Source organism: Carcharhinus amblyrhynchos, chromosome 16, assembly GCF_965287045.1.
Source record: "Carcharhinus amblyrhynchos chromosome 16, sCarAmb.v2.hapA, whole genome shotgun sequence".
In the NCBI taxonomy this organism is placed as follows: Eukaryota; Metazoa; Chordata; class Chondrichthyes; order Carcharhiniformes; family Carcharhinidae; genus Carcharhinus; species Carcharhinus amblyrhynchos.
In genome coordinates, this window is record NC_137339.1 from 30,261,488 (window position 1) to 30,289,429 (window position 27,942).

Sequence of the window (27,942 nt, forward strand, 5' to 3'; positions counted from 1 at the left end):
TTTTTTTAAAGATTGACACCAAATCTGCTGAGAATGTATTATTATCATTATTATTTTGGCTCATCAGTAAAAATGCATTTTGTGCCTTTTCAATATTGCAGTAGTAATGGTAAAGACGTCAACCATCATTACCGCTTCAAAACTGACAGCAAAATCTGGAGTCCACTCACGCACATGTTAAAACACAGAATTTCAGAAGTTGTTATGAGGGATCCTATGCCTCTTCAGAGGATGTACTTTTGAGGTGCATCCACAATGCATTATCAGAAATCATTCAACTGACAAGAATGTCCGCTGTTACATTATTAATCTTACTGCAGAAGTCCTTGAAAAATTTAAACCTCAGTGAAGAACAATACAGCACAGAAACAGGTCCTTTAATGGTATACAAAGTTCAGAATTACTGCTGAACATTTCACTGACTCTGAAAGAATGATCTTGTTGAATATCAACTTTCTCCACTGTGATAAAAAATCTACGTTTTTAAAAAATAATAGTTTATGATGATTTTGTTGAGGATTAACCACAATAATGCACAGTGAGTACTCAAATCTTTTTTAAAGTTTTTATTACCTGTTAGCAACAGACACAATGAATTTCACTATGGTGTTCTGTCGATTCGTATAGATACTTAGCAGTTATAGTTAATTATAGCAAATAGGAAACAAGCAACTTTCTAATCCTTTATTTGCAAACATAGTCCACCAATCACAGCATAGCTTTTTGCCCTTTCTTATCCAATAGAAAACCATCTCCTTCAATAGTGTAATATGTCAACATATCTTATTTTTTGGTATTTGTCATGGTAACTTGTCTTTGTTTTTATCCTGTGTCCTGGCCCTAGAATGCAGTATGTATAAAACTGATTCAAGGTTAGATTAGTCTCTTATCCTGCAAGCGCTAGCCTCACTGAAGGTCTTGTTTGCTAATAAGCATTTTCTATTACTTGATAGAGTTGTTTGTCATAACTTAGTTTTCACAATTGTTGCAACTTAATTTTTCTCTTCCAGCATCTGCAGTTTTTAACTATAGTTTTACAAGTTCCAGCAATTCCATGGTATTTTGTTTGAAGTGAGCAACTTTAATCTTGCAGAACAAAGTGAATTAAATATTTAGCCAATCACTGGTATTACAACTTAATTTCCATAATTTTGCTTCTACTTTAATCATATATCAACATCCCAATAATCATTTCATTATCTGCAAAATTTAAAATTAAAAGTGAAGGGATTCAGAGATTTTTACTTCCTGGTTTGCTGTCAGTGGGAATGCTTCAATGCAAGCTGCATAGCGTGCTTGATGGCATCTCGGCTGCTGGCCACCCCCGACCTGATGCTAGATTCAAACTAATATCGGGGAAGGGGGAATCCATGCCACAGGAATTACGACACTTTTGTGAGCTGTTTTCTTGAGGTCAACAGCAAATGTCGCTGACCTCAAAATCTAATTTAATAACTTCTATATTGTTTTCATAAAATGAGAAGCATTTTGAAATTTTCAGTGCAAGATCTCATGCAAGGAATTTGCATCTCTTTGTTTTCTAGGTCAAAAGTGTGAAGCGTGGCTGTGTGGGTCAGTTTTTACCTTAGCTGATATCTCCCTTGGAGCAACATTACATCGCCTCAAATTTTTGGGTCTCGCTAAAAAGTACTGGGGAAATGCAGATCGACCCAATTTAAAAGCATATTTTGAAAGAGTGCAGAAACGTACAGCATTTCGGAAGGTTTTAGGAGACATACATACCACACTGCTGTCCGCTGTTTTGCCTAATGCATTCCGCCTTGTGAAAAGAAAACCACCTTCTTTCTTTGGCGCCTCATTTTTAATGGGAACCCTAGGCGGAATGGGATATTTTGCTTACTGGTATCTGAAGAAAAAATATATGTAAAGGAGTAAATGTAATTCTGTGGTCTGTGTAATGTGTGATATTATGGAATGTTTAAAAAAATGTGACTAATTTCAGTAGGTGAACTCTTGTAGTACTGTTAACATTCCATGCCATAGAAAGGTATATTATACAGCACATATACTTTACCTGCTGTTTCTTTTTTAATGAATAGGTTTAGATTTCCCATGCAAACTTCAGGCCAGAACTTTATTAAGCAGCATAAATGCCACCAAATAGTCTAGTTAGAAGTGAATCAACTGACAGTTAGGAACTGCATTGTATATGACATTTTAAAAGCTAGTAATCCAGCAAAACCCTGCCCTGTTCGTAGAATTTAGAAACAAACGGGTTCTGGTGAGTTGGACTAAAGGTCATTTCCATTAGACATATCACTAACTTCCATCCCGTCACTCTGCTCCAGTCATTTTATGATCTAATTTATACAAAACCAATCTGGAAGCATCATACAACCATTTTCTTTTTTGCTTTGCTGATTTAAATTATGACTCTACTTCGAGGACTGTTGTTGGATCATTTTAAGTCATACTTTAGGCCAATGCATTTTATTAAACTGTTGAATGAATTGCGAATGCATTTCATACTTGAAAAGGATGAAGTTAACATTCACAATTGAGTAAATAATTAAAGTGCACTTACTTGACTTACAAATGCAGTTTTATTTTGCAAACGTGTCAATAGACTCCATTTAGCATTTTTTTAGATGGTTCGCTAGTTTGAAAGGAAACTATACAATCTACTTCTGGATCTCACCCAATCTTTATTCAACAATTTAAGAGATAAGCAATAATCATTATGGTGAACTTCACAGGTTTCTTTTCTCTGTAGAGCATTATACCCTATATTCCAGCTAAATCCATGAGTTAACTATGTTGAGAATTATTTGCATTGGTTTATTTTTCATTGCTCACTTCTTAGTGCCACAATGTGCTGTTTATTCAAGCCACTTTCCACATATATGTCTTTCTTCTTCCAGACTTGCCCTTTTTTTTTAAACTGCTTCACTCCTCTTCTTCTGAAGGCAGCTACTCATGTTGAGGTACGGTTCCACATGCATCACTCTACCTCCATCTCCTCACTCAATGGTTATTCTTGATCTGCAAGTTAAATAGAAAGTGCTGCCAGGGCATTCAGCATTGGTCCTCCGCATCCAATTTTGAGTTTACATTCATCTGATTCCCACACAAAAAAAAACCTATTATGAGCAGAAACCCTGACTGAACAGTCCAACATGGCATCTGCTCATTGCCCAAAATAAAATTAGTTATAAGCATGGTTTAAACCTGGTAGGTTTCTGGTCTGCATCCCAGTTTACACAATGCATTTACTTAATGAGCCATTGTGGAAGTTTAAGTCAAATGTCTCTTTTTAGCAATTTCCTTTTAAGTTAAAACGAACAGAATTGTATTGGCCATTCCTGCCAACTTGATATAAAATACATGATATGGTGACTGCACTTAATAAGGCCTCTGAATGTCAAAGACTAATTAATGCAATATCTGTATTTTTAATACAAAAATACATTTAATTAACACATAAAACGTGAAGAAGCATCTCCTGGTTCCATCTTCATTATAGTGTTTTAAGTACATACAAACATAATGAACAATATGCAAAACTACATGTCAGCATGTCAATGAAGTTGAAACAAGCCCCAAGCAATCAACATAAAGCTGGTTAATGATAATCTACATTTTAAAAATCTTTGTATCATTACTTAAGCAACATACCTGCCCAGATTTAGATATAGCCTGTGTTGAATCGGAAACTTCATAAAACAGCAATGGGACCATAACTAGAGAATTTTTCCAGCTTTGTTCATCTTTTTATGTTGAAACTGTTCCACATGTCCGAGATTTGTTGGTTCAATTAGAAATGTTATCATCCTATAAGATAGTTTCACGCTAAACAGCTCAGCATTCTAACAAAAGGAAAATGGCACATTTCTGAAATTTCTCAATGAGACAAGAAGATAGCAGCTCATGGCATAAAATTATAATTTTTTAGTTAAACCTCATCAGTATTGTAACACTTTAGATGTTCCCTCTGCAACTGTATAGTTGTGGAAACAAGTTAGCATCAACAATTACATTTGCAGTAGCTGTATTTGTTCTCACTTAGACCACAACACAGAGACTAACAAATCATCACTAGGTGAATTGTCATTAGGTATTAGGAAGGATCAATGACTGTTTTGAATTACTCTGCCGAGATAGTAACTGGATGGTTAAGTCCTGATCAGACTCACTGCATACCCAACACTGATCAATTCTTCAGATTTCAAATTATCACTTGAAAACATTATGTTGCGGTTCCGTTCCTTATCAGAAATCAAGATAAGAAATCTTAGTGGAAGAACAGTCCTTACCTCCTACAATGCAAAATTCTGTATGGGTTTTAGAAAATTGAACAATTTAAGCGCTGTCAATGTGTTCTAAATTTGAAGAAGATTTCAAAAAAGTTGCTTTGCATAATAAGCCACAGTATCTTCAAAATTTGACTTCAATATTACTATACAATGCAGGAGGCAGGACCTTGTCTTCAATGTTTACATCAGGAATCTAGCCTTCCTGACCACACAGCAGCCTTAAAACTTACACCATCAACATGGATATCACATTTCTTAAATACCCGCCTGACTCTAAATTTCATTAAAAAAAATCAAAATGTAATGAGCCATCAATGTTTCAATTTACTGGTAATGATATGAATAGACAGATTACTAGTTCCAATTTCCCTATGAGACAAAGCAGCAATGATCAAAGAATGTCATTGTGGACACAATATGATGATATTCAAATCAATTACATAGTCACCAGATCTACCATAAACGTGCAAAATTTTGTTTTTGTAAAAATCTTTGGATGGCGAGATAGCAGACCAGTTTCAAAGCTTTGCCCTCAAAGAAGTGTGTCTCTTTTAAAAACAAAATCCAAAACAAAGGATGGGTTGAAGAGTAAAGACTTATGCCTCAGGAAAGTGTGATTTTGAAATTTGAAATTTGAAATTTTTTGAAATTGACACTTGAAATTTCAGAAATGTATTTCAAAACTTGCTGCAAACGCAAAACGAAGGGCATACAGAGCAAAGTATCATATAGTAATTATACACTAATTAAATCTACATTTTAAGCATGCTTGTGTTTTGTGGAACCACTGCATTGACAATGGGTTTGACAAATTCTCTGCTTGTCAACTGCACCTGCCAAAAATCATCCTTAATGTCATAAAAGTGATTGAATACAAAACAGTTTTTAGTATAGTTCTTAGCTTAAAATAATCCAGAGTAACAGAATTACACATTTCATTCAATCTACCATTAGTGTGTGACACAAGAATCATTTTCACAAACTCTGCAGTTGATGGTCAGTGTAAATATGAGAAAAAAATGTGGAAACATCAAAAGAAAACTGCTGATTTACAATGGACATAATTTTGTGGGACTATCAGACTGGAATTTGTTACTTTAACTTATGGAAATTGCATCTGTGTTCATAGCAGAATTTATACATAGGAAATCTGGCCTACGGTTATTTATTGATGGACTTTCTTTGTGTAATTATCAAAAAGAAACTGCAATACAACTAGCACTAACTTACAATTGTTTTGAGAACCCCGTGTCCATTTTCAATTCCCCAGTGCAGGTCAGTGGATGTGAAACAGCTATCAAAATACCTGCCAAATATCCAGTATGGGAAGAACCATCCACAAATAATCCAGGATTGCGTTCACGTCTAATTGCCTGACCACAGAATCAGAGCTTCACCTAAATCTTAAACAACAAATGATTTGGTGATCGATACCCAGTTTGACTAATTGCTGAATGTACTGTACTACTGATGATATTCACCTTGCAAACATACTTCATTTCTGTTCAGATACTGAATTGTAAATGATTTATAATAATATACAATGTACGGCAATACTGATATTATGGTTTTACTTTTTTGTGATGACACGCTAAATAAATGAATGGTCACCTTATTTTGGTAACTTCTAGGCAACAACATTTATTAGCTTCCTATAGACCTTTTAGTGTCTTGCAGTTAGTCAACGAATAGTGATACAAGTGTTGTCTTTTTTATTTGTCTTCCACCAACACTGATGCCTTATACTATTCACTTTTAAGATAAAACATTTTATTATCAGTAAGGCCTTAAATCAATGTTTTATCCAATTCTTAGTTCCTTTCCACACAAAATAATGACAAACGTATCTTCTCATACAGACTAATTTGGTAAAGGAGTGAGGGGCAAAACGTTACATAAAATTAACTGATTAAAAACTTGTATATTGTTACTGTGAATCCTTAATGTTAAAATAAACCCATATTAACTCATTTTGCAGGGATAGTCTCTGATGAGATTCAATGTTCAAAGAACAGCTCCCACTCACAAAACCCAGCCCAAATACCCTAGCTGCCATTTTACTTGAATAAGTGTTCTATATCTTAATTGCAGCTTGTGTAAATCTGCATCTGCACTTAGAGACAGACCAATCTCCAGGGCCCACTGCCAGTTGACAAATTTCCTGCTCCTTTGCGGCCAATGGGCAAGGAAAGGGTGAATTGTCATTTTGTTGAATTGTTTTGGCTGATTAGTTTCAGTCTGGACCAGCGAGAGGACAGAGCAGGGAGGATAAGTGACTGCTGGCCAAAGGAGCGGTTGTGTTTGAGCAGAAGGTGTGATGCTCCAGTATTGGCAGTGTGAACCGGAATCTGGACACACCATTGAGGGTGCAGTAATGCGCAGAATGAAAGAGTTTTATGTCTGCCTTTGTAACCCTGCAGACTGGGCCCGGTACCTCAGTTTTACTCAATCCTATGATAGAGTGTCAGATTGAGGTTAAACATTGCTGTGTGTGTATGTATATGTAGATATTGTGCTTCCACACTATGGGCAGAATTTTACTGGCACGTCTGCTCAAGGTTCATAAGATCCAACCTGAGCACAATGGAGAATGCCGTTCTCCGAGCCTTGCCCTCCCCTGGAATCGGGATGGGCATACCGGTAAGATTCAGGCCTATGTGTCTCCAGATTTAGTTTAGAAAATATATTCACCCTAATGTTTGCTTACAGGATAACTGCCAAACCATGGTAATTGTACACACATCAAATGATATGATTGTTTAGAAACTACTATTTACATGTTGCCACAAAAGTCTACAATGTGCATCCTAAGCCTCGACCAACCTTGCTCACGCAAACACCATAGAATGCATCCTGGGTGACAAATGTATAAAGCTAGTTTGTTAACAAGCTACAGAGAATAATATATATTTATGTTTAGAAAAATAAATCACATAAATCAATATAAAGAAGACAAGTTAGTCATTTTATGTTAGTTCACTTCAAAACGGGGTTGGGGAAATAAGACTTACAAATTTTTCACTGTGATACCAGATACACTCTTCTGGGTTAAATACAATAATTTTAAAAACTTTTAAAGCAATTTTATTCTGCAATCCCTTATATTTCCTCCAGCCATACGTATTTATCATTGTATTAGCCAGTTAGCTGTTACAATTCTTAAATAACCAAAATTGTACCTCAACACTGTTATAAATCTTTGAAAATGTAATTGCAAAGCTAATGAGACTACAACAAGCACTGTTTTAACAAAATAGATATGTATGAACAAAATAAATTCCATTCAAAGTGGATTTCTTCTCCGTTAATAGATGTAGGACCACCTGACTGCTTTAAGCTCCACTCCTTTCTGCTTGATCCCTCACTCCTGACCTGAATTCACATGATTTTGCAACTGCTCCTTCATTTCTCCCACCAGGCTAACCTTCTACATGATACCCATTTCCTTGTTGCTATCCTTGCTGATACTATGAAGAGCTTCCTTTCATCCATCAGTGCTCTCCACATCTTTTCAATACTATCCTCATCCCTCTACGTTAAATGATCCTTCATGTTATCCCTGAGAGGGTGAATAAATGCACTCAGCATTTAATTTTGTTTAAGTACGAAGTTTGGGTTTGAACTTCATTGCAGAATTGGCTTGAGTACCACTACGTACAATTGTTGGAACTGGATTTTTTTTAAATCATCTTCCGAGACTGGGAATCTCAAGAATATATTGTAAATTAATTTTGTATTATAAATGCAGACCTGAGGAGTAAGTCAAGTTTGATCCTTGCAAGGGCATAATGCCATCATTGGCAGAGCTAGATTTGGGCCATCAGGCAGAGGTTGGATGGGATAGGGTTGAGCTTGTTATTTGGTTTACTTGACAGCAAGGGGAACAAGTTTGGATCTGTGGCTTTCCAGTCAGTATAGTCCAAAGGCCAAGCTGGAAACCTCAGGCTTGAGATCAGAGGGGTGGTGGAGTCCCTGGAAGAAAAGCACTGGTGGATATCCAAAGCAATGTTGGCCAACTTCAAAGTGATTATTTGGAGAGACTTTTGCCCTACCCCTCAACCACCATCATCACCAATCCCCTACTGACTCTGCCAATACTTCTTGTGGAAATTCAAGTTAACACTAAGCTTGTAAGTTGGACATAGAAGAATAGCAATGTAGGGAACACTAATGACATGTGTACAGTTGTAATATATCAGCCATAATAGGTTTTCAGTGTCCAGTGCTTTTGCTAATTTTCAGAAAATTGAGTCTCTGGCGTTGATGGCTTGTGTGCTTAATTTACATTCATATTGCACCTTTTACTAATAAAATGCACCAAGGAGCATCATCAAACAAAATTAGATCCCAAAGCATATAAATCAATATTGGGGCGGGCAATCAAAAGCTTGGCCGAAGACTTAAGTTGTTAGGAGCCTCTTAAAGGGGGAAAGAGGGATGAGAGTAGGAGAGGTTGGATAGGAAATTTCACAGCTTAGGGCCTAGGAATCTGAAGGCACAGTGCCCAATCATAAGGCAAAGAATTGACACTCAAAGGCCAGAATTGGAGGAACACAGAGATCTGGGCAAACTATAAGATTAGGGAAGGTTAGAGAGAAAGCTGAGTGAAGCCATGGCTGATTTGTAAACGAGAGAGTGAGAATTTTAACGTTGAGACATTGGTAATGAAGGTCAGTGCATGCAGGAGTGAATGAGACTTGTGGCCACAATTTGATCATAGCCTACAGCAAGAGGGATCAAAGGTTTCTGAATTGTTCTTTCCAAAATATGATCATCTAAGAAACAACACGAGACAGTCCAGATACCATAGTATAGAAAAAAATTGTTGACTACCTGCAGGGACAGCAGGGAGTGACAGGATTGAGCGGATTGTAGTGAATCCTTGAGCTACAGGAATTGTGCAAAAGATGCATTATATTGGACAGCTGTGAGCACGACAGTGACACGGAAGAGGATGATCTTTAGCAACATTGTGATGCCATTAAACAAGCAGCTGACCAGGAGGGAGAAAGAGAGGTAGACTCTTGTAGGATATTCTAAAGTCAGGGGGGAAAAAAATAACCTTTATTTGTAGTTGTGACTAAGACCCACTTGACATTTTAAGTCCCTTGTGTTATGCTGCAGGGAGGGAAAGCTGGACCAGGTTATAATCAATGATTCGGATAGATGCACAGTTAAAATCTTTGGTGGAGTTTAAGGGTTAAAGTGACAGATTGAAAAGCCAAACCTCCAAATTGCTTCCTTTGTCGAGCACTGCTAAGAAGAAACAGTTAGGGAGGTCAACACCTGGTTGTAGGGCTGCTGTAGGTAGACAGGTTTCACATGTTTTGCAACATTGGAATAATCTCTGAACAAAATTAAAGAAAAACCCCTCTAGGAAGTAGAAACATCATTAATACACTTCCTGAGAGGAGAAATGGAGCAGGGGTTGGTGAATGCAATTTAACTAAATGTGGAACAGGAATGAGAGAAGACAATGCTTGACAATAGGAAAGGAGAGCATGAATAACTAAGTTTTTAAAGGATGAAGACTGATAAAAATGGGAAAGAAATAGGTCAGGAGGTGGTGAAAGAGAGAAATACCACTGAAAAGGGCAAGCAATATTAAATTAAATTTAAAAAATGAAATGAAAAGAAAAATAATGGGGGGTGATTTTCCAGCCTGGTGCAGATCAAGCTCATCCTGGAAAATAGCACGTGGGCTGAAAATTGAATTTCGCACCCAGCATCAAATGGTTTGCAATTGTCTTGATCACTTTCTACTAGTGCAAACTGGATCATGCACAGAAAGGGCATGAGGCCAATTAGCATATTTAAACATGCTTAGTCCATTCAACGCCAGATTCTCCCAGTTCTTGGACCCTCCCATCTTTGGGTGCGGCGCAAGACTTGAGAATCGCTACTGATCTCCATTCGCGGAGACAAGGTGTGATGGCTATGCTGGGGGTGCTCAGAAACATTAAAGCCCCAGGTGGTTAGGGACATGACTGGGCAGTGCCCACTTGGCAGTGCCAGTGGGGCTCTGTCAGTGTGAAGGGGGTGAGGCCTGAGCTATGACAGAGAGGGGGGAATGGTATTTGGAGGTTCATGAAGAGAGATTAATGTTAAGGAGCCATGGGAAAGCAGTTTGGCCAGGGGTAATGTGAGGGGGAGGGGGTGCACATAGCTGGTGAACGTGGTTTTTACTTCATAAATCCTAATGCATGCAAATACTTGTTTACATTTGATTCTGTGTTCGCACCTATTTCACGGTAGAGGGGCAACAACATTTTGAGAATGCTTAGGATTCCCTGACGCCACTGGGAGGTCACTAGGCATTTTGCCACTCAAAAGGTTTGAGAGACTCTGTCCTTGGGAGTTACAAGATAGAATTCATTGAGATAGTCATTGAATTTAAACAATGCTTGGCCAAATATGGATTAATTAAGGAAAGCCAGCATGGATTTGTTAAAGGCAAATCATATTTAATTAACTTGGTTGAGATTTTTGATGAAATAACAGAGAAGTAATGCAGTTGATATTCCGTACAGTCTTTGAAAGGGAGAATGATGGAATGCCACATGATAGACTTGTCAGCAGATCTGAAGTCCACGAAATGAAAGGGAAAGTGGCAGCATGGATAAGAGACTTTGCGACTGACGGGAAACATGCAATGTCATGATTGCTTGTTGGAGGAAAATATGCAGTGGTGTTCTCCAGGGTTGGCCCTGGGACCAATGCTTTCTTCAGTGTATATTAAGGAATTAAACTTTTATGACTTGGGCATAATCGCAGAATTTGCAAATAATACAAAACTTTCAAGTATAGTGAAAGTGGGAGATAATGTTAGACAGAGGTCAAACAGATTGATGGAATGAGTGGACAATAGCAGGTGAAATTTAACATGGGGAAGTGATACATTTTGATTTATTATTGTCACATGTTGGGATACAGTGAAAAGTATTATTTCTTGCACACTATACAGATAAAAATATAGCAATCATGGTCCTTGTGCATGAGTTGCAAAAACCCAGCTTGCAGGTGCAGCAGGTGGTCAGGAAGGCGAATGGGATGCTGGCCTTCATAGTGAGGGGGATTGAATATAAAAGTAGGGAGGTCTTGCTGCAGCTGTATAGGGCATTGGTGAGGCCGCAGCTAGAGTACTGTGTGCAGTTTTGGGCGCCGCACCTGCGCAAAGATATTTTGGCCTTGGAGGGAGTGCAGAGGAGGTTTACTAGGCTGATACCGGAGTTGAGGGGGTTGAGCTATGAGGAGAGGCTGAATAAACTGGGCTTGTACTCGTTAGAGTTTAGAAGAATGAGGGGAGATCTCATTGAGACGTATAAGATGATGAATGGGATGGATAGGATAGAGGTGGAGAGACTCTTCCCGCTCAAAAAAGACAGTAGGACTAGGGGGCACAGCCTCAAGATAAAGGGGGGGCGGTTTAGGACAGAGTTGAGGAGGAACTTCTTCACTCAAAGGGTGGTGAATCTCTGGAATTCTCTGCCCGTTGAAGTGGTGGAGGCTGCCTCGCTAAATATTTTTAAGACGCGGGTTTATGGGTTTTTGATAAGAGAGGGGATTAAGGGTTATGGGGAGAGGGCGGGAAAGTGGAACTGAGCCACGACAGATCAGCCATGATCTTATTGAATGGCGGGGCAGGCTCGAAGGGCTAGATGGCCTACTCCTGCTCCTATTTCTTATGTTCTTACATATAGCACAGAAGGAAAGGAGAGAGTGCAGAATATAGTGTTGAAGTTACATGTAGGATAAAGAGCTTAATGTATAATAGGTCCATTCAAAATCTGATGGCAGCAGGTAAGAAGCTGTTCCAGAGTAGGTTGGTAAGTGATCTTAGACTTCAGTATTTTTTTCCCAATGGAAAGAACAAAGAAAGTATGTCTGGGGTACGTGGGGTCCATAATTATGCTGGCTACTTTCAATAGGAAGAATGAGAAGAAACAATATAAACGGTACAATACTAATAGGGTGCAGGAACTGAGAAACCTGAGGGTAAATGTGCACAATATCATTGAAAGTGGCAGAGCAAGCAGGTTGAACATGTGGTTAAAAAGCATTGGAATTGTGGGCTATATAACTAGAGGTGCTAAAGCAAGGGAGTCATGATGAATCTTTGTGAAACACCAGTGTGCCCTTAACTAGAATATTGGATCCAATTCTGCACACCACACTTAGGAAGTCTTTTTTCCAACCTTTCTAAATCCTTATGGGAAAAGTTTTGAGGTTCAGGAACTTCAGTTAAGCAAATAAATTGGAGAAGTTGAAGTTAGTCTGCTTAAAGAGAAGGCTGAAAGGCAATTTAATAGTGGTATTCAAAATCATGATGTGCCTAGACAGCGTTGATAGAAAAAACTATTCCTATTGTAGATGGGTCAAAAATCAAAGGACATTGGTTTATGTAATTGGCAAAAGTGCTAAAGGTAACATGAGGAATAGCTTTATTACACAGCAAGTGATTAGGATCCAGAAGGTACAACGTGAAAGATTGATAGAGGCAGATCTAATTGTGGATTTCTAAAGAAAGTTGGATCAGTACCTGAAGAGAAAAACCAATTGCAGGGGAGAGGATTGGAGTGTGGAATTAGCTACAATGCTCTTGTGGAGTGCCATGACAGAATCAATGGGTCAAATGGCCTCCTTCTGTGCAGCAACTTTTGATTCTATAATTCTCTGTTCATTACAGGCATTAAACTACGAGAATGAGATTGGGATGGGGATGAAGTTCTGAAAATAGTAGAGGGAAAAACATGCAAGGAAACAATGTTTGATTTATTATTGTTGTATGTATTAGTATAGTAAAAATTATTGTTTTTTATTAAAAAAGGTTGAAATTAAAAACTTAAACTGGAGGCATATATAAGAATTAGTGCATTACCTGTATGCACAGGTTCCATTGGAAGTAGGTAGGTTTGTTTTTCTCTTGTTGGAGGTGGTCATAGTTTGGTACTTGCGTGGTGCTAATATTGCTTGCCACTTATCACTACTCGACATATTTCTTTCCCATTTTTATCAATCTTCATTCTCTAAAAGTTTAGTTATTCATGCTCTCCTTCCCTATCCTCAAACTTTGCCTTCTCCCATTCCTGTACCACATTTAGTCATGTCATCCAGATCTTGCTGCATATTGACTCTGAATGTTGCAGTAGGTGAGGAGTTGCTTATGGTACTGATCCTTGTGCAATCGTCAGCAAACATCCCTATGTCTGATCTTATAATGGAGGGAAGGTCATTAACGAAGCTGAAGATACTTGGGCCAAGAACACTACCCTAGGGACTCCAGAGTCCAAAGACATCACTGGAGATTGGCCTCCAACAGCCATAAACGCAATATATATTCTCCACTTGCCTGGATGACCACAGCTCTCACAACACTCAAGTGGCACGACACCATCCAGGACTGGGTTGTCAGGTCAAAGGGAACAGGAGGCTCATGTGTCAACATCTTGAGCGTACAGTCACTTTAGGCACTCTGATGAAGACTTTAATAGCACCACATTAAGGCATACATTGATAATGGTGCATACCAAGATGCTTGGTGCCTTGGCAGGCCTGTCAGTGCCTCCAGTCTACATCAAAATGTCCTTAAGAGTTTGGTTCCAATATGGCAGAAGACAGCCCACAGTCCACCCTTTCTACCATTGAAGGGCTGGCACTAGCAGTCCTGACCTTGGTCTGATGACTGCTATCTGAGTTTCCCTGCAGCACAGACATTGATCATTCAACATCTCACTGTAGTCATGAGATCTATTCTTGCAGCCAGGCAGACTAACAATGATGGCATCATTGCTACAGATCTCATTGTTCAAAGGGGCTTTAAGGGTCTCTCAGCAGTCCGGCAGAGTATGAGGAATATGGAGGTGCCACCCTCTCAGGACAGGCAGTGGCTGCATGGAACCTGAGCCGCCTGTCTTCTCACACAGTGAAAGCACTTGTACTCCTGCCACAGAAACTCTAACCAATGTCCTTGTTGTTCTCAGTCAGCACAACTGCTGCCAACTGCCTAGATGATGCTGTTAGTTATAAAGCTGGAACCTCAAAGCCTAGAGTATCTTGTGAGGCCAATCAGCAATCCTACCGCTCCCCCCACCCCCCAGGGTGACAGTCAACCACCTTCCACCACCACTGGAAATCACAAAACAGGTATTTTGGAAATGCACACAAGTTCATTTGTGCTGGTACAACTGGATGTTATGTTGATTGGTGGTTTTTAATTGTTGAATGGTTATCAAGAAGACATTGACCAATTTGGATGGATGTGACAACAAGTTCATGCTGGTTTGGAGAAGTTGTCCTAGTGGAAAGCAAAGCCTTATAATCCCCTCCTTATCCTTCCATTGGTCTTCAGGTCTCTGGTAAATGACGAGCTTGAGGACGCAGCAGACCACCACAACCTTTGACACCCAATCTGAAATGTATTGCATAATTCTGCCCAATATAGTCAATGTAGTGGAACTGTAGTTTGAGGAGCTGATTACTTTTTACTATCAGTCTATGTGGCAATGATCATCCATGTGTAGATGGGGTCACTCTTGTCTCCCAGCCACTGGCTCCTGTGGGAAGTCCAAATGACACAAAATGGGTACTGCTGACTGGAGGATAAATATATCAGCTCCATTTTTTTTTCCTTCTCTTCCCCCCCTCCCCTCAAGTAACTTATCTGTGAGAATGTAAATTTTGATGCATGCCTGTGCAGCATTTAGGGATATTTGAATCTAGGATATCAATTTTTAAAATATTCAAATACAAAACAGAACATTGAGTATTCATGATCAGCTTAACCTGAGAATCATCTACACTGCTTTGAGTAATAGCTACTGGTCAAGGCATATAGTGAACATTTGCCTTTTCACCTAGCATTGAAGACCATTAACTGTCACTTTTCACATAAAATTGGGTTTGAAGTTAAGCAGTGTCTGACATCAATTTTTAGATCATGCATGATCAGACTGATGAAAAGTGGAAATTGCGAAATGTGCAAGAATTACTGAATTATGTATCAATGAAATTAGAAAATTAGCACCTGATTATACCAGACTCTGAACATGATGCATTAATAAATCATGTATTAGATCCAAAACAGTTACAATAGGAAAACTGGAAAAGCTAAAGAAGAATAAGGTAAAGAAAGAAGAACTTGTGGCAAGTACTAACTTCCACAATTCCCACATCAGTTGAGGAGAATAAAGCCCATGGTCAACTCATATGGACTAGTATATTACCAATACCACTTATAAAAAGTGAAGGTAGGAAGGTCACATATCACTGGTTTAGATGTGTGAATACAATATGATGGATGTGAAGAAAAAATACATAAAGCACCCACCACATGGATTGGACGTTAGGTAAATTTGATTAAGTCTTCCATTTCTCATAGCTATAAAGCTGATACTAGCATACCCTTCTCGATACTAGCCTCAAATGTTTTAGAGGACAGAAGTGTTGCTGTTTAAGACAGTGTTTATTGTCCATCCCCAATTGCCCTTGAACAGAGTGGCTTGCTAGGTCATTTTGGAGGCAAAGAGTCAACCACATTATTGTGGGTCTGGAGTCATATGGAGGCCAATTCAATTCCACCATTTGCAATGGTGGGATTCAAACCCATGTCCCCAGAGCATTACACTACGTGTCTCACTAACTAGTCTAGTGACAATACCATTATGCCACCATCTGTTTTATTGTAAACAATCTTCAACATTCTTACAAATGTCAGTTATATATACACACACCTTTAATATAGCAAAACCTCCCACGATATGCTTTACAGAAGCTTAAGATGACACTGACACCAAACCAAAGGAGATGTTTGAATGGGTGACCAAAAGCTTGGTCAATGAGATAGATTTTAAGGAGGGTCTTAAAGAAGCACAGATGACAAGGTTTGGGGAACTAACAGCAAAATTTAACAATGCAGGAAGAACCAGAGTTCCTGGCAGGTGGTACAGCTAGAGGAAATTAAAGGGCAAGTAATCAACTATTCATGTAATTGAAGAGTCAGAACTCTAATTAAAAATATTTAACATTTTAATAGAAAAATAATTGGTTGCTAAATTGTGAACATGCATAATCAAAATTGTGTTACAATTTCATGCTCTTTTCCTTCATAGTGTTGCAAACTACAAACCAATTAGATCAAAGACTTTCTCTAGATTCTGGGAGAAAAACTTAAACAGGACAGTATTACTTTACATTTCAAAGTCAATTCCACTTGCATTAAATGGTTACAAGTTTTTAAAAATATACAGTGACAAATTCCCAAACTATCACGTACATCTGGTATGCACAATCCAATTAATTTTTATTTTCTTAAATAGATTATATGTTTCATTATTTACAGATGCAACATTCCAAGACATTTCAAGAATTCGGTAGTAATCTTCCTTAATTCTACACACGAATAGGTGAAAAGAACCAACTTTTTTTAAAAACCTTTCATTGCATTTAAAATATGGTACAAAATGTCAATCAGATAACTGCAATTTTAATACACATTCTTCCTATGTGAATAAAACTGACAAAAATAGGTCAACAGAAACAGATTTGTAAACATTGGTTTAAATGTTACAGAATTAATTTATATTGTTACAACACCAGAGCTCGAACTTTTCCTAGTCCACAGTGCTGAGTGTAACATGCAACCAACTCTTAAACATACAATCCATACACAGAACGAGACAGATACAGTCCTGTACCAGCAATTTTCTCCCTCTATCACAAAAGAAATCTTCAGCTGCGGCACACCACACATCGTGTTTTGGTTCTAACCATACAATATTATAAATTTCAACACTTCCAACCTCAAACTCACCTAACAATATAAATATTGGTACACAAACAATTTGTCAGCAGTGCACTTAGGGGAAGACAACCACCGTGCTTTGAAGGTAAAATATCTGAGGCAATATTGGCACCAAGTATTTTAGGCAAGTCACAAAGTTATCAGCTTGAGTGACACGCAGGCTGGAGAAAGTAAGTAACTCCAGTCTACTCTTGGGAAGTAAACATAATAGCTGCAAACAAATATTACTCAAATTGGATTACATTATTTCATAATTTATTATAGGTTTATAAGCAAGCTGCTTTCAATACTGAAAATACAATCTTAATACTTGAATCTCTCAAATTACTATTATATGTTCAGAGCATTTGCAACTAAAAAGCTAGTTTGTCTATTTTCATATCATTTCCACCACTAGATATTTCTTCCCTATATGTGTGTAATTTTTAATGCCCAAAAAGCATTTAAGTACAAACTTAATGGAATTATTGAGTGTAGCCATTACTTGCATAGAATTGATTTTCTTTTAACTATCATAGAGCGCAGCGAAAAGTTGAAATAAAGGACAAATAAACTTTTGCACATTGAACATGCAGAGATAATAATGAACTACTAATAGAGATTTGAGAAAAATATAAATGGAGACAAATGGAAAAAATAGCAACCACCCTGATTACTATTTGGTACTAATTGAGGTGAAAGTATAAAAAATTGCTGATATTTGAAACTTTATGGGCAATAACATAACACAGGAAGCATAATGGTCAGCATCTTCCAAAATAGAGATCGGAATGGCATCATTTGTTATCCCACAATTGCACTTGGGCTGCTGCTTGGCTACATATGCAAAAATAATGTAAGCTGCAATATTACTTTTCCTCCTTTAAAATACTGATGCTCCCAGCAATAAATATTCAAACTGATTTAGCTTGGACACAGAAACTAAAAGGTAATCTTCCGCAACTGAACTTTAAAATCCACCTCAGCAAGGCACGCCAAAACAGCAAAGCAACAAACTGAAGAAAAGAAAAGCAAAGTACCTTTTAAGTTAAGTTTATTATCAGTACACTGATTATATTAAATCAGACTTTTTCACTGGTATTCAATATCTGTCCTTGCCTCTGCCGTAAATCTCACCAAATGATTCAGGTTGATGTTTGAAGAATACTGACCAAGTGGATAAATGTATTGTCAAAGCACAGCCTTATGTGGACATGATGTATACAGTCAATATTAAGTCTAGTCTTCGCTCTCCTTTTTCCTACCAATTTCAGGTGGCAATCCAGGAGAAAAAGGCTTCTTAAACCAAAATCTGTATGTTACACACCAGGCAAAAATTCCCAAAGCAGTTCCAATTATTTTGTGAGGCGTTTCATGAAAATACACTGCAGTACAAAAAAACATCCAAATCCACAGCAGAAGCAAGGCATTTAAAGCAATATACAGTGACTTAATGACTGTAACAGCAGCATTTCCTGGCTTCTGCTCCAACTTGTGAAGTTCACTCATGACTACTATTTCTTCTGTTATTATCAGCACACAGTATGACAGTAAGAAGGAGTGTCCAGAGATGTCAAAGCCAAGCCACAAATGTCCATGCTTCTTGCAGGCATGTAGGCTTTCAAATTCGTGGAGAACAGTCATATTTTGAGATTCGTAGCACTGGCCCGTCAAATTTTCAATTACATGAAAGAACCTTGTGCTAAAGAACCAAATGGCAGTTCCTACCACACACGAAGTTATGCGACGTACTACAAACAGAACATCCCTTTGAACAAAGTAGTTTGAGATTAAAACAAAAGGAAGCAGCAGGCCTAAGGTCCAACCCCATGAAAATTTGACAAAGTACCTAGAAAACAAAAATGTAAAATAATGTTAATGCCAAAATAATTCCTGAGCAATTACTCACGTTTTCAATTTAGGGAGTTAGTGCAGCAGGAAGTAACTAATTGCTTATGAATCCTTATTGTACGCCACTTAATATATAGTTCCATTAATGTTATTGAAATTTTTCAGTTTTTAATCAGAGTATTTCTCCCAAGCCAGATTATTTTAGGATCTCTGGAATAACACAAATGTTCCCCTCTGGTTGTTTTGTTAATAATCTATGGTTTTAACAGTTCTCTCTAAAAGATTAAAGGGAAGGTTAGTGAATTGAAGATGGCAGGCCTAGTAATATTATCACTAGATTACTAATCCAGAAACTCAGCTAACGTCCTGGGGTCCTAGGTTCAAATCCCGCCACGGCAGATGGTAAAATCAATAAAAAAAACTGGAATTAAGAATCTACTAATGATCATGAAACCATTGTCCAAAAAACTAGTAGGTTCACTAGTGTCCTTTTAGAGAAAAAAAAATCTGCCAGCCTTACCTGGTCTGGCCTAAATGTGACTCCACAGTCACCCGAGCAATGTAATTGACTCTCAACTGCCCTCGGGCAACCAGAAAGGGCAATAAATGCTGGCCAGCCAGCATTTATTGAATGAATACAAAAATGCAAAAGTTAAACAACGCCAAGTGATCAAGAAAAGGCCAAAGGGGCCAGAAGAGTCATCTAAATGCGAGCCAAACCTGCTGAGCTTTTCTATTTTTGTGTAACTAGTTTCACAGAATCCCTACAGTACCGAATGAGCCATTCGACCCATGGAGTTTGTACGACCACAATCTCAGCCAGGCCCTATTCCTGTAATTCTACACATTTACCCTGCTAATCTCCCTGACACTAAGGGGCAATTGATCATGTCCAATCAACCTAACCTGCACGACTTCGGACTGAGAGGGGAAACCAGAGCACCCAGAGGAAACCCACACAGACATGGGGAGAATGTGCAAACTCCACACAGACAGTGACCCACTGCTGGAATCGAACCTGGGACCCTGACACTGAGGCAGCGGCGTTAAGCATTGTGCCGTCCATAGTTTACTTCCATACAACAACTTCGCAATGCTATTGCGAAATAAAATATTAAAGCTTCAATATGAACAGCAAGTGCCTGCCATCCATCTCAGTGTAACATTGACATGAGTGTCAGCAGAGGATGGGATGATACAAGGTCAGAAATGGGCAATGTTGTGTAGTTGTAAGCTGATGTTTGTTACGATGAGGGTGTGGGAAGAGACAGCTCAGTCAATTTAGCAGTCTGAAATTGTGAACAGTTCCATTCTGCCTGAAAAATGGTTGGGAAGTGAGATGAAATCAGTAGCAATAGGGCTTATGCAGATACATTTGACAAGCGACCACAACCACTCCATAGTCCTCACGCAGACAAGTACCAACCCCACATTGAGAATGCTGTACATTGAGTTGTTCATATCACCACTGTTCTAAACAGAATCAATTCAGACCAGAACTAGCAACTTGAATCCATGAGGCACTGCAGGCTATCAGCAGCAAGACAATGTTTTCAGCCTTATGGCTCGGCATATTCCTCACTCTATCACTACTGTCAAGCCAGGGGATCATGATGTGGAGATACCAGTGTTGGGCTGGGGTAGTCACAGTCAGAGGTCTCACAACACCAGGTTGAAGTCCAACAAGTTTATTTGATAGCATGAGCTTTTGGAGCACTGCCCCTCATCAGGTGAGTCACCTGGACATAAGCCAGGGGATCAACACTGGTTGAATGAGTACAGGAAAGCATGCCAGGAGCAGCACCAAGCGTAACTATAATGAGGGTCAACCTATGAAAATACATCACTGGGCTACAATCATGATAAATAGCTGAAGCAGCAGGTGATAGATTCCACAACCAAAAGATCAGATTTAAGGTCTGCATTTATGCTACATCCAGCCACAAATGGCAGTGGCCAATTAAATAGCTAAAAGGAGGAGGAGGAAGCTTCAGAAATATCTGCATCCTCAATGACAGGAGTCCAGCATAGAAATGGACTCCTGTCACTAAGGATGCTCAAATAAGCTGAAACATTTGGATCTTCAGCCCAAAGTACCAAGTGAATGATCTCCTGTGGTTCTCAGCATCACAAATACCATTCTTCAGCCAGCACAATGCAAAATAATTGTGATTATTGGACATCAAACATCTCAGTCCCAGGATATTACTGCAGATGTTCCTCAGGATGGTGTCCTTGCGCAACCATCCTTCAGCTGCTTCATCAATGATATTCTCTTCGACAAGAGGTTAGAAGTGCAGATGTTCACTGATGACTGTACAATGTACAGGACCATTCACGAATCCTCAGATAATGAGGATATCCATGTGCAAAAGATCTGGACAACATTCAGGCTTAGGATGATAGATGGCAAGTAATATTTGCACCACAACCATCACCAACATAAGAGAATCCAACTGTTTCCCTTTGACAAAGTAACTGAATCTTCCACCATCAATTTACTGGAGATTAACATTGACCTGAAACTGAACTGGACCAGGCATATAAATGTTGTGGTTACAAAAACTGGTCCGTGACTAAAAATTATGGATCACCTGACCACGATCTACAAGGCACAAGTCTGGACATCTGGACACGTGCAGATCCAACAACACAAATATGATATCATCGAGGCCAAAGCCATCTGCTTGGCTGATAACCACCATTCACCTTAAAAGGTTAATTACAGCCACCACTGATCACAGTAGATGCAAGGTATACCATCTACAAGATGCACTGCAGCAACTCTCTATGCTTCCTTCAACAGCACCTTCCAAACCCACAACCTCTACCACTGGAGGAGGACAAGGACCTCAGATGCATGGAACTACCATCCACAAGCTCCTTTCTAAGCCACACAACACACTGAATTGGATTGCACAGTAATTCTTTCACTGCTGCTGGATAAAAAAAACATGGAATTCCTTTCCTAAAGTAGGTTTACCTACACCAGATGAACTGCAGTAGTTTAAGAAGGCAGCTCACTGCCATGGTCATTAGAGATGGGCAACAAATATTTTTCTTGCCAGCAATGCTCACACCCATGAAGGAAAATAAAATGCAGCACTTCATACAACAAGATAATCTTTCCACAGACAATGAAGACCCTAATAATAAAACCTTCAGCTAAGTGTCATACACAGTGAAGGTATGACCTATTCATAACTTCAAACATGGACAGCTGTCAGTATATTATTTTCTGGAATGGTTTTATTTAAAAATAGCCACTATCAAGACTGCCAAGATGACTGGCTCTTTTTCCAAATTACCTCAAGTCTCCAGCAAGTTCTCCATTGAATGGCCATGGACAGGGTTCCTCTTCGAATGGGCATACCAAGATGACACCCATCAATGGAGTGTGCAATTGCTATTGTTTCTAGAGTAACCAGAAACTCTCCACCCTCCTGCCACTCCCACCACAAACTCACTGGCTACAAGGTGGAAAAATCATAAAGGGAGCTGTTGAGAAGACAGTTCATTACAAATAGGGGCGAACAGGTCAGTCTTCCTATCCATTCCCCATTTTATAGCAATGGCTTCTGGCTTTAAACCATTCTGGTTGGAAAAACTATTTGCGCATCCAATCTACACTGTATACAGATAAATCTGTCACCCCAAGAGAAACTGATCAATCTGCAGAAAACACTGCAAGAAATTGCAGCTACAGAAAGATAAGAACATACACATCTTTAAAAACCTGATGATGGCTACGTTTTAAGTGTCAATGCACCTAACCAACATATCTTCTAGACTTGTGGGAAGAAACCAGAGCACCCAGAGAAACTCCACACAGACATGTGCAGAATGTTTGAAGTTTATTAATGTCACAAGTAGGCTTACATTAACACTGCAACAAAGTTACTGTGAAAATCCCCCACACGCTACACTCCAGCACCTGTTCATGCACATTGAGGGAGAATTTAAAATAGTCAACGCACCTAACCAGCAAGTCTTTCGGACTGTGGGAGGAAACCAGAGCAGCCAGAGAAAACGTGCACTCTACAGATAGTGACCCAAGTCAGGAATCAAACCTAGGTCTCTAGCACTGTGAAGCAGCAGTGCTAACCACTATGCCATCATAATAACATTTTGAGGATAGTTTACTTTATTTACAACTTGTAATGCATCTCTTTACCGACAGCTTTTCTTGAGAGTGTATGTGCTGAGTAATTAACGTAACATGACACTTGCCAGGTAAATGTAAGAATTATTGATTCTTTTTAAACCCTCAACAGTTTGCTACTGACCATGCAAACTGCCCAAACACTTAAAGAGGTTGAGAAACACACATGCATTTCTTTCCAAAAAAAATTACAATCACAGACAGTGAGGGAAACGTATTCAGTTCCAGGTACTTGGTTCTCTCATCCCTGTCTGAAACATAACATTTGAAACAGCAGTGTCTCAAAGATCAGGCTGTATTCCTTTTCTGCTTATCTGAAATTTAAGTACTATTTACAAAGGTGATACAGCAAAGATTAATTTCAAGAGCAATTTGTATATTTGGCGCACTTTACTCCACAATAACTCAACAGGAATGTGCCTGAAATGAGTTTGTGCAAATAATTACTTTCAACTTCAACCAGCATGATGAATGGTCATGGTCATCATGCTGAACTCCCCTCTATTGGTGTAAATTTGAATCATTTCCCTATTTGGGCGGCATTTACCATCGTGAACTGCACTGACGGCCTGGGTGCGGCTGCAGCCTCCGCTCCTGGAGTTTTACTGGGCGGGAGGCAATACTCTGGGCCCAGGCTCCGGGACCTAGCGCCCTTCGATACTCACACATTGAGGGCATTGCGCCGGTTGGAGAAGTAGGAGTCGGCCAGGGGCAGGCTGGCTTTCAGCAGCGAGCCGCCCACAGTGATGAGGAAGAGCAGCGGCGCCAAGTAGCTGCGGGCCCAGTACCGGTGCACAGAGCTCAACAGCTTCACACAGCCGTCTACAGCCATCTTCACCCGGCACCGAGAAACCCCCACAGCCCATTGGCCAACCAACAGCCCGCCCCGCCCCTTCACCCCATTGGTCATGCTTAGGCCTGCCCCTTCACCCCATTGGTTAGAATACCCAGCCCTCCCCATCAGCCCATTGGTCATGTCTAACCCCGCTCCTTCATCCCATTGGTTAGAAGACCCAGACCGCCCCTTCACCCTATTGGTCAGGCTTAGCCCCACCCTCTCATCCCATTGGGTAGAATACCCAGCCTCCCCATCAGCCCATTGGTCATGTCTAGCCCGCCCTTTCATTCCATTGGTTAGAATACCCAGCCCACTCCCTCACCCAATTGGTCATATGTAGCCCCACCCCTCAACATATTGGCTAGACAACCGGCTCCGCATCCTTACGCTTTGGTCGTGCCTATCCCTGCCCACTTGGCCCATTGGTTAGAATACCCATCCCCTCCACTCATTGGTCAAAATACCTGACCTCGGCGCCCCCGCCCCCCCGCCCACCCCGCTGGAGGAAATTAATGACCTTGCCCTTCGTCCTATTGATGGCAAAAAATCACATGGCTCTCCCCTTACCCCGTTGGTGGAAAATACCCGTTTCCCCTCACTCCATTGGTTGGAAATTTCCAGCTGTGCCACTTCACCAAGAGCTAGGAGCAGATGAAGGCCATTTGGCCCATTGAGTCTGCTCCATCACTCAATGAGATCATGACTGATGTAATAATCCTCAATGCTGCTTTCCTGCCTTATCCCCATAACCCTTGATTGTCTTACTAATTAATAATCTATCTCAGCCTGAATGACCCAGCCTATATGTAAAGAATTCAACAGATTCACTACTCTCTGAGAGAAGAAAATTTTCCTTATTTCTGAGATCATGCTTTCTGGTCCTGGACTCTCCCACAAGGGCAACTAGCTCTCTGCATCCATTCTGTCAAGCCCCCTGAGAATTTAAGAATAATTACAAGATTACTGCCAGTGCATCCTTTATCTCAGTAGCTATTTAATATCCTGAGATGCAACCCATCAGGTCCAAAGGACTTATTGGCTTTTCACCCGATTTATTTCCCTAATACTTTTTCTCTACTGATCGTTATTGTTTTTATTTCCACCACCCACCTTTTGCCTCTTGATTATTTAGTATTTTTGGAATGTTATTAGTGTCTTCCGCTATGAAGACTGATGCAAATTATTTATTTAACTCCTCTGCCACTGCCTGGTTCCCCATTATTATTTCCCCAGTGTCGCACTTGCAAACTAAACGTTCAATTCTACCATGTTATGGTTTCCTGGTAATCTTAAACTCAGATTGTTTATTAAACCTGCCTCATTACACAATCAGATCCAAGGCAGTCTAATCGCTGGCTGGATCCACAACGTATTGTTCTAGGAAGATGTCCCAAATACCCTCTATGAATTCTTCCTCAAGGCTACCTTTGCCAATTTCATTTTTCCAATCCACACAAAGATTAGGATCACCCATAGTTAATGTAATGTTTTTCTATATGGCCTCAATATCTCCAGATTTATTCCCCATCCTACAGTCTAGCTACTGTTAGGAGGCCAATGTCTTCTTCCCCCCATTATTTCTTATCTCCAACTGTATGAATTCTACATCTTAAAGGATAGCAAGAGTTTTTATAAATATATAAAAAGGAAGAGGCTGGCTAGGGTGAACGTTGGACCCTTAGAGGATGAGAAGGGGGACTTAGTGGTAGGGGATGGGGATATGGCTGAGGTCTTGAATAACTTTTTTGTTTCGGTCTTCACGGAGGAGGACGTGAATAATTTGCCGGGTGTTAGAGATGGAAAGGTGGTAGGACTGGAGGGTCTCAATGACATTACTGTTACTAGAGAGGCAGTGCTCGACAGACTGGAGGGGCTGATTGTGGACAAGTCCCCAGGGCCGGATGGAATGCATCCGAGGGTTCTGAAAGAAATGGCGGAGGTGATAGTGGATGCCTTGGTGGTTATTTTCCAGACGTCGCTGGATTCCGGGGAAGTGCCGGAAGATTGGAAAACGGCTAATGTTACGCCGTTGTTTAAGAAGGGTGCCAGGCAAAAGGCAGGGAATTATAGGCCGGTTAGTTTAACGTCTGTTGTGGGTAAAATGTTAGAATCCGTCATCAAGGAGGAAATAGCGAGGCATCTTGAGGGGAATTGATTGATAGAGCAGACGCAGCACGGTTTCGTTAAAGGGAAGTCATGTCTGACAAATTTACTGGAGTTCTATGAGGATGTGTCTAGGGTGGTGGATAAAGGAGAGCCAGTGGATGTGGTCTTTCTTGATTTTCAGAAGGCTTGACAAGGTACCTCACAAGAGGTTATTGCAGAAGGTCAGGGGACATGGAGTTGGGGGTAGGGTGTTAGCGTGGATAGAGGATTGGTTGTCAAATAGGAGGCAGAGACTGAGGGTCAGTGGGTGCTATTCGGATTGGCAGTTGGTGACTAGTGGAGTGCCCCAGGGGTCGGTGCTGGGGCCTCAGCTATTTACCATTTATATAGATGATCTGGAGGAGGGAACCGAGTGTATGGTGTCGAAATTTGCTGATGACACCAAGATTGGTGGAATGGCAAATTGTGCGGAGGGTGTGGAGAGTCTACAGAAGGATCTAGATAGGCTGGGCAAATGGGCCAGGAACTGGCAAATGGAATTTAATGTTGGCAAGTGCGAGGTGGTCCACTTTGGTAGGAATAATGGTAGGAAGGATTATTACTTACGTGGCGAAAAGCTGCAGCAGGCAACGGTGCAGAGGGACGTCGGGGCCCTTGTGCATGAGTTGCAAAAACCCAGCTTGCAGGTGCAGCAGGTGGTCAGGAAGGCGAATGGGATGCTGGCCTTCATAGCGAGGGGGATTGAATATAAAAGTAGGGAGGTCTTGCTGCAGCTGTATAGGGCATTGGTGAGGCCGCAGCTGGAGTACTGTGTGCAGTTTTGGTCGCCGCATTTACGCAAGGATATTTTGGCCTTGGAGGGAGTGCAGAGGAGGTTTACTAGGCTGATGCCGGAGTTGAGGGGGTTGAGCTATGAGGAGAGGCTGAATAAACTAGGCTTGTACTCGTTAGAGTTTAGAAGAATGAGGGGAGATCTCATTAAGACGTATAAGATGATGAATGGGATGGATAGGATAGAGGTGGAGAGACTCTTCCCGCTCAGAAAGGATAGTAGGACTAGGGGGCACAGCCTCAAGATAAAGGGGGAGCGGTTTAGAACGGAGTTGAGGAAGAACTTCTTCACTCAAAGGGTGGTGAATCTCTGGAATTCTCTGCCCATTGAAGTGGTGGAGGCTACCTCGCTAAATATTCTTAAGACGTGGGTTGATGGGTTTTTGATAAGAGAGGGGATTAAGGGTTATGGGGAGAGGGCGGGAATGTGGAACTGAGCCGCGACAGATCAGCCATGATCTTATTGAATGGCGGGGCAGGCTCGAAGGGCTAGATGGCCTACTCCTACTCCTATTTCTTATGTTCTTATGTTCTTATCTAAGATCATTTTTTGCTGTTGTACTTATTCCATTTCATGCTAACCACCCCAACTGCCTGTTCTTACGAAAAGTCATGATGTGGAGATGCCAGCATTGTACTGGGGCAAACACAGTAAGAAGTCTCACAACACCAGGTTAAAGTCCAACAGGTTTATTTGGTAGCAAATGCCACTAGCTTTCGGAGTGCTGCTCCTTCGTCAGGTAAGTGGGAGTTCTGTTCACAAACAGGACATATAAAGACACAAACTCAATTTACAAAATAATGGTGGGAATGTGAGTCTTTACAGGTAATCAAGTCTTAAAGGTAAAGACAATCTGAGTGGAGAGAGGGTTAAGCACAGGTTGAAGAGATGTGTATTGTATCCAGCTGGGAAAGTTCATGAGATTTTGCAAGCCCAGGCAAGTCACTGGAGTTATAGATAGTGTGAAATGAACCCAAGATCCTGGTTGAGGCTGTCCTCATGTGTGTGGAACTTTGCTATCAATCTCTGCTCAACAACTCTGCATTGTTGTGTATCGTGAAGGCCACCTTGGAGAATACTTACCCGAAGATCGAATGCCTG

General features: G+C 40.2%; 2 protein-coding genes across 3 annotated transcripts in view; one reads left to right on the plus strand and one right to left on the minus strand.

Annotated features, from left to right (window-relative positions):
* The window catches only part of gdap1l1 (ganglioside induced differentiation associated protein 1-like 1), a 62,071-nt gene extending 56,215 nt beyond the window's left edge, over positions 1–5,856 (plus strand). For both annotated transcript variants that reach the window (XM_080204424.1, XM_080204425.1), the window contains exon 6: positions 1,545–5,856. In XM_080204424.1, coding sequence (XP_080060550.1) covers positions 1,545–1,888 — 344 coding nt within the window. In that variant the 3' untranslated portion in view covers positions 1,889–5,856. The remainder of the gene's footprint in view (positions 1–1,544) is intronic.
* An 11,522-nt stretch (positions 5,857–17,378) lies between these two features.
* fitm2 (fat storage inducing transmembrane protein 2) lies at positions 17,379–23,897 on the minus strand. Its single transcript, XM_080204940.1, has 2 exons — positions 23,731–23,897; positions 17,379–18,901 (listed from the first exon to the last, which is right to left on the minus strand). The coding sequence occupies exons 1-2, from the start codon at positions 23,895–23,897 to the stop codon at positions 18,292–18,294; spliced, it is 777 nt and encodes a 258-aa protein (XP_080061066.1). The 3' UTR covers positions 17,379–18,291.
* Positions 23,898–27,942: the final 4,045 nt, after the last annotated feature.

Bases quoted from the DNA above. Each gene is read 5' to 3' on its own strand.
- fitm2 (XM_080204940.1), bottom strand. From the start codon at position 23,897: ATGGCTGTAGACGGCTGTGTGAAGCTGTTGAGCTCTGTGCACCGGTAC. The intron at 18,902-23,730 runs GTGAGTATCGAA...TTTGTTTTCTAG, and splicing joins CGGCGCAATGCCCTCAATGT to GTACTTTGTCAAATTTTCAT.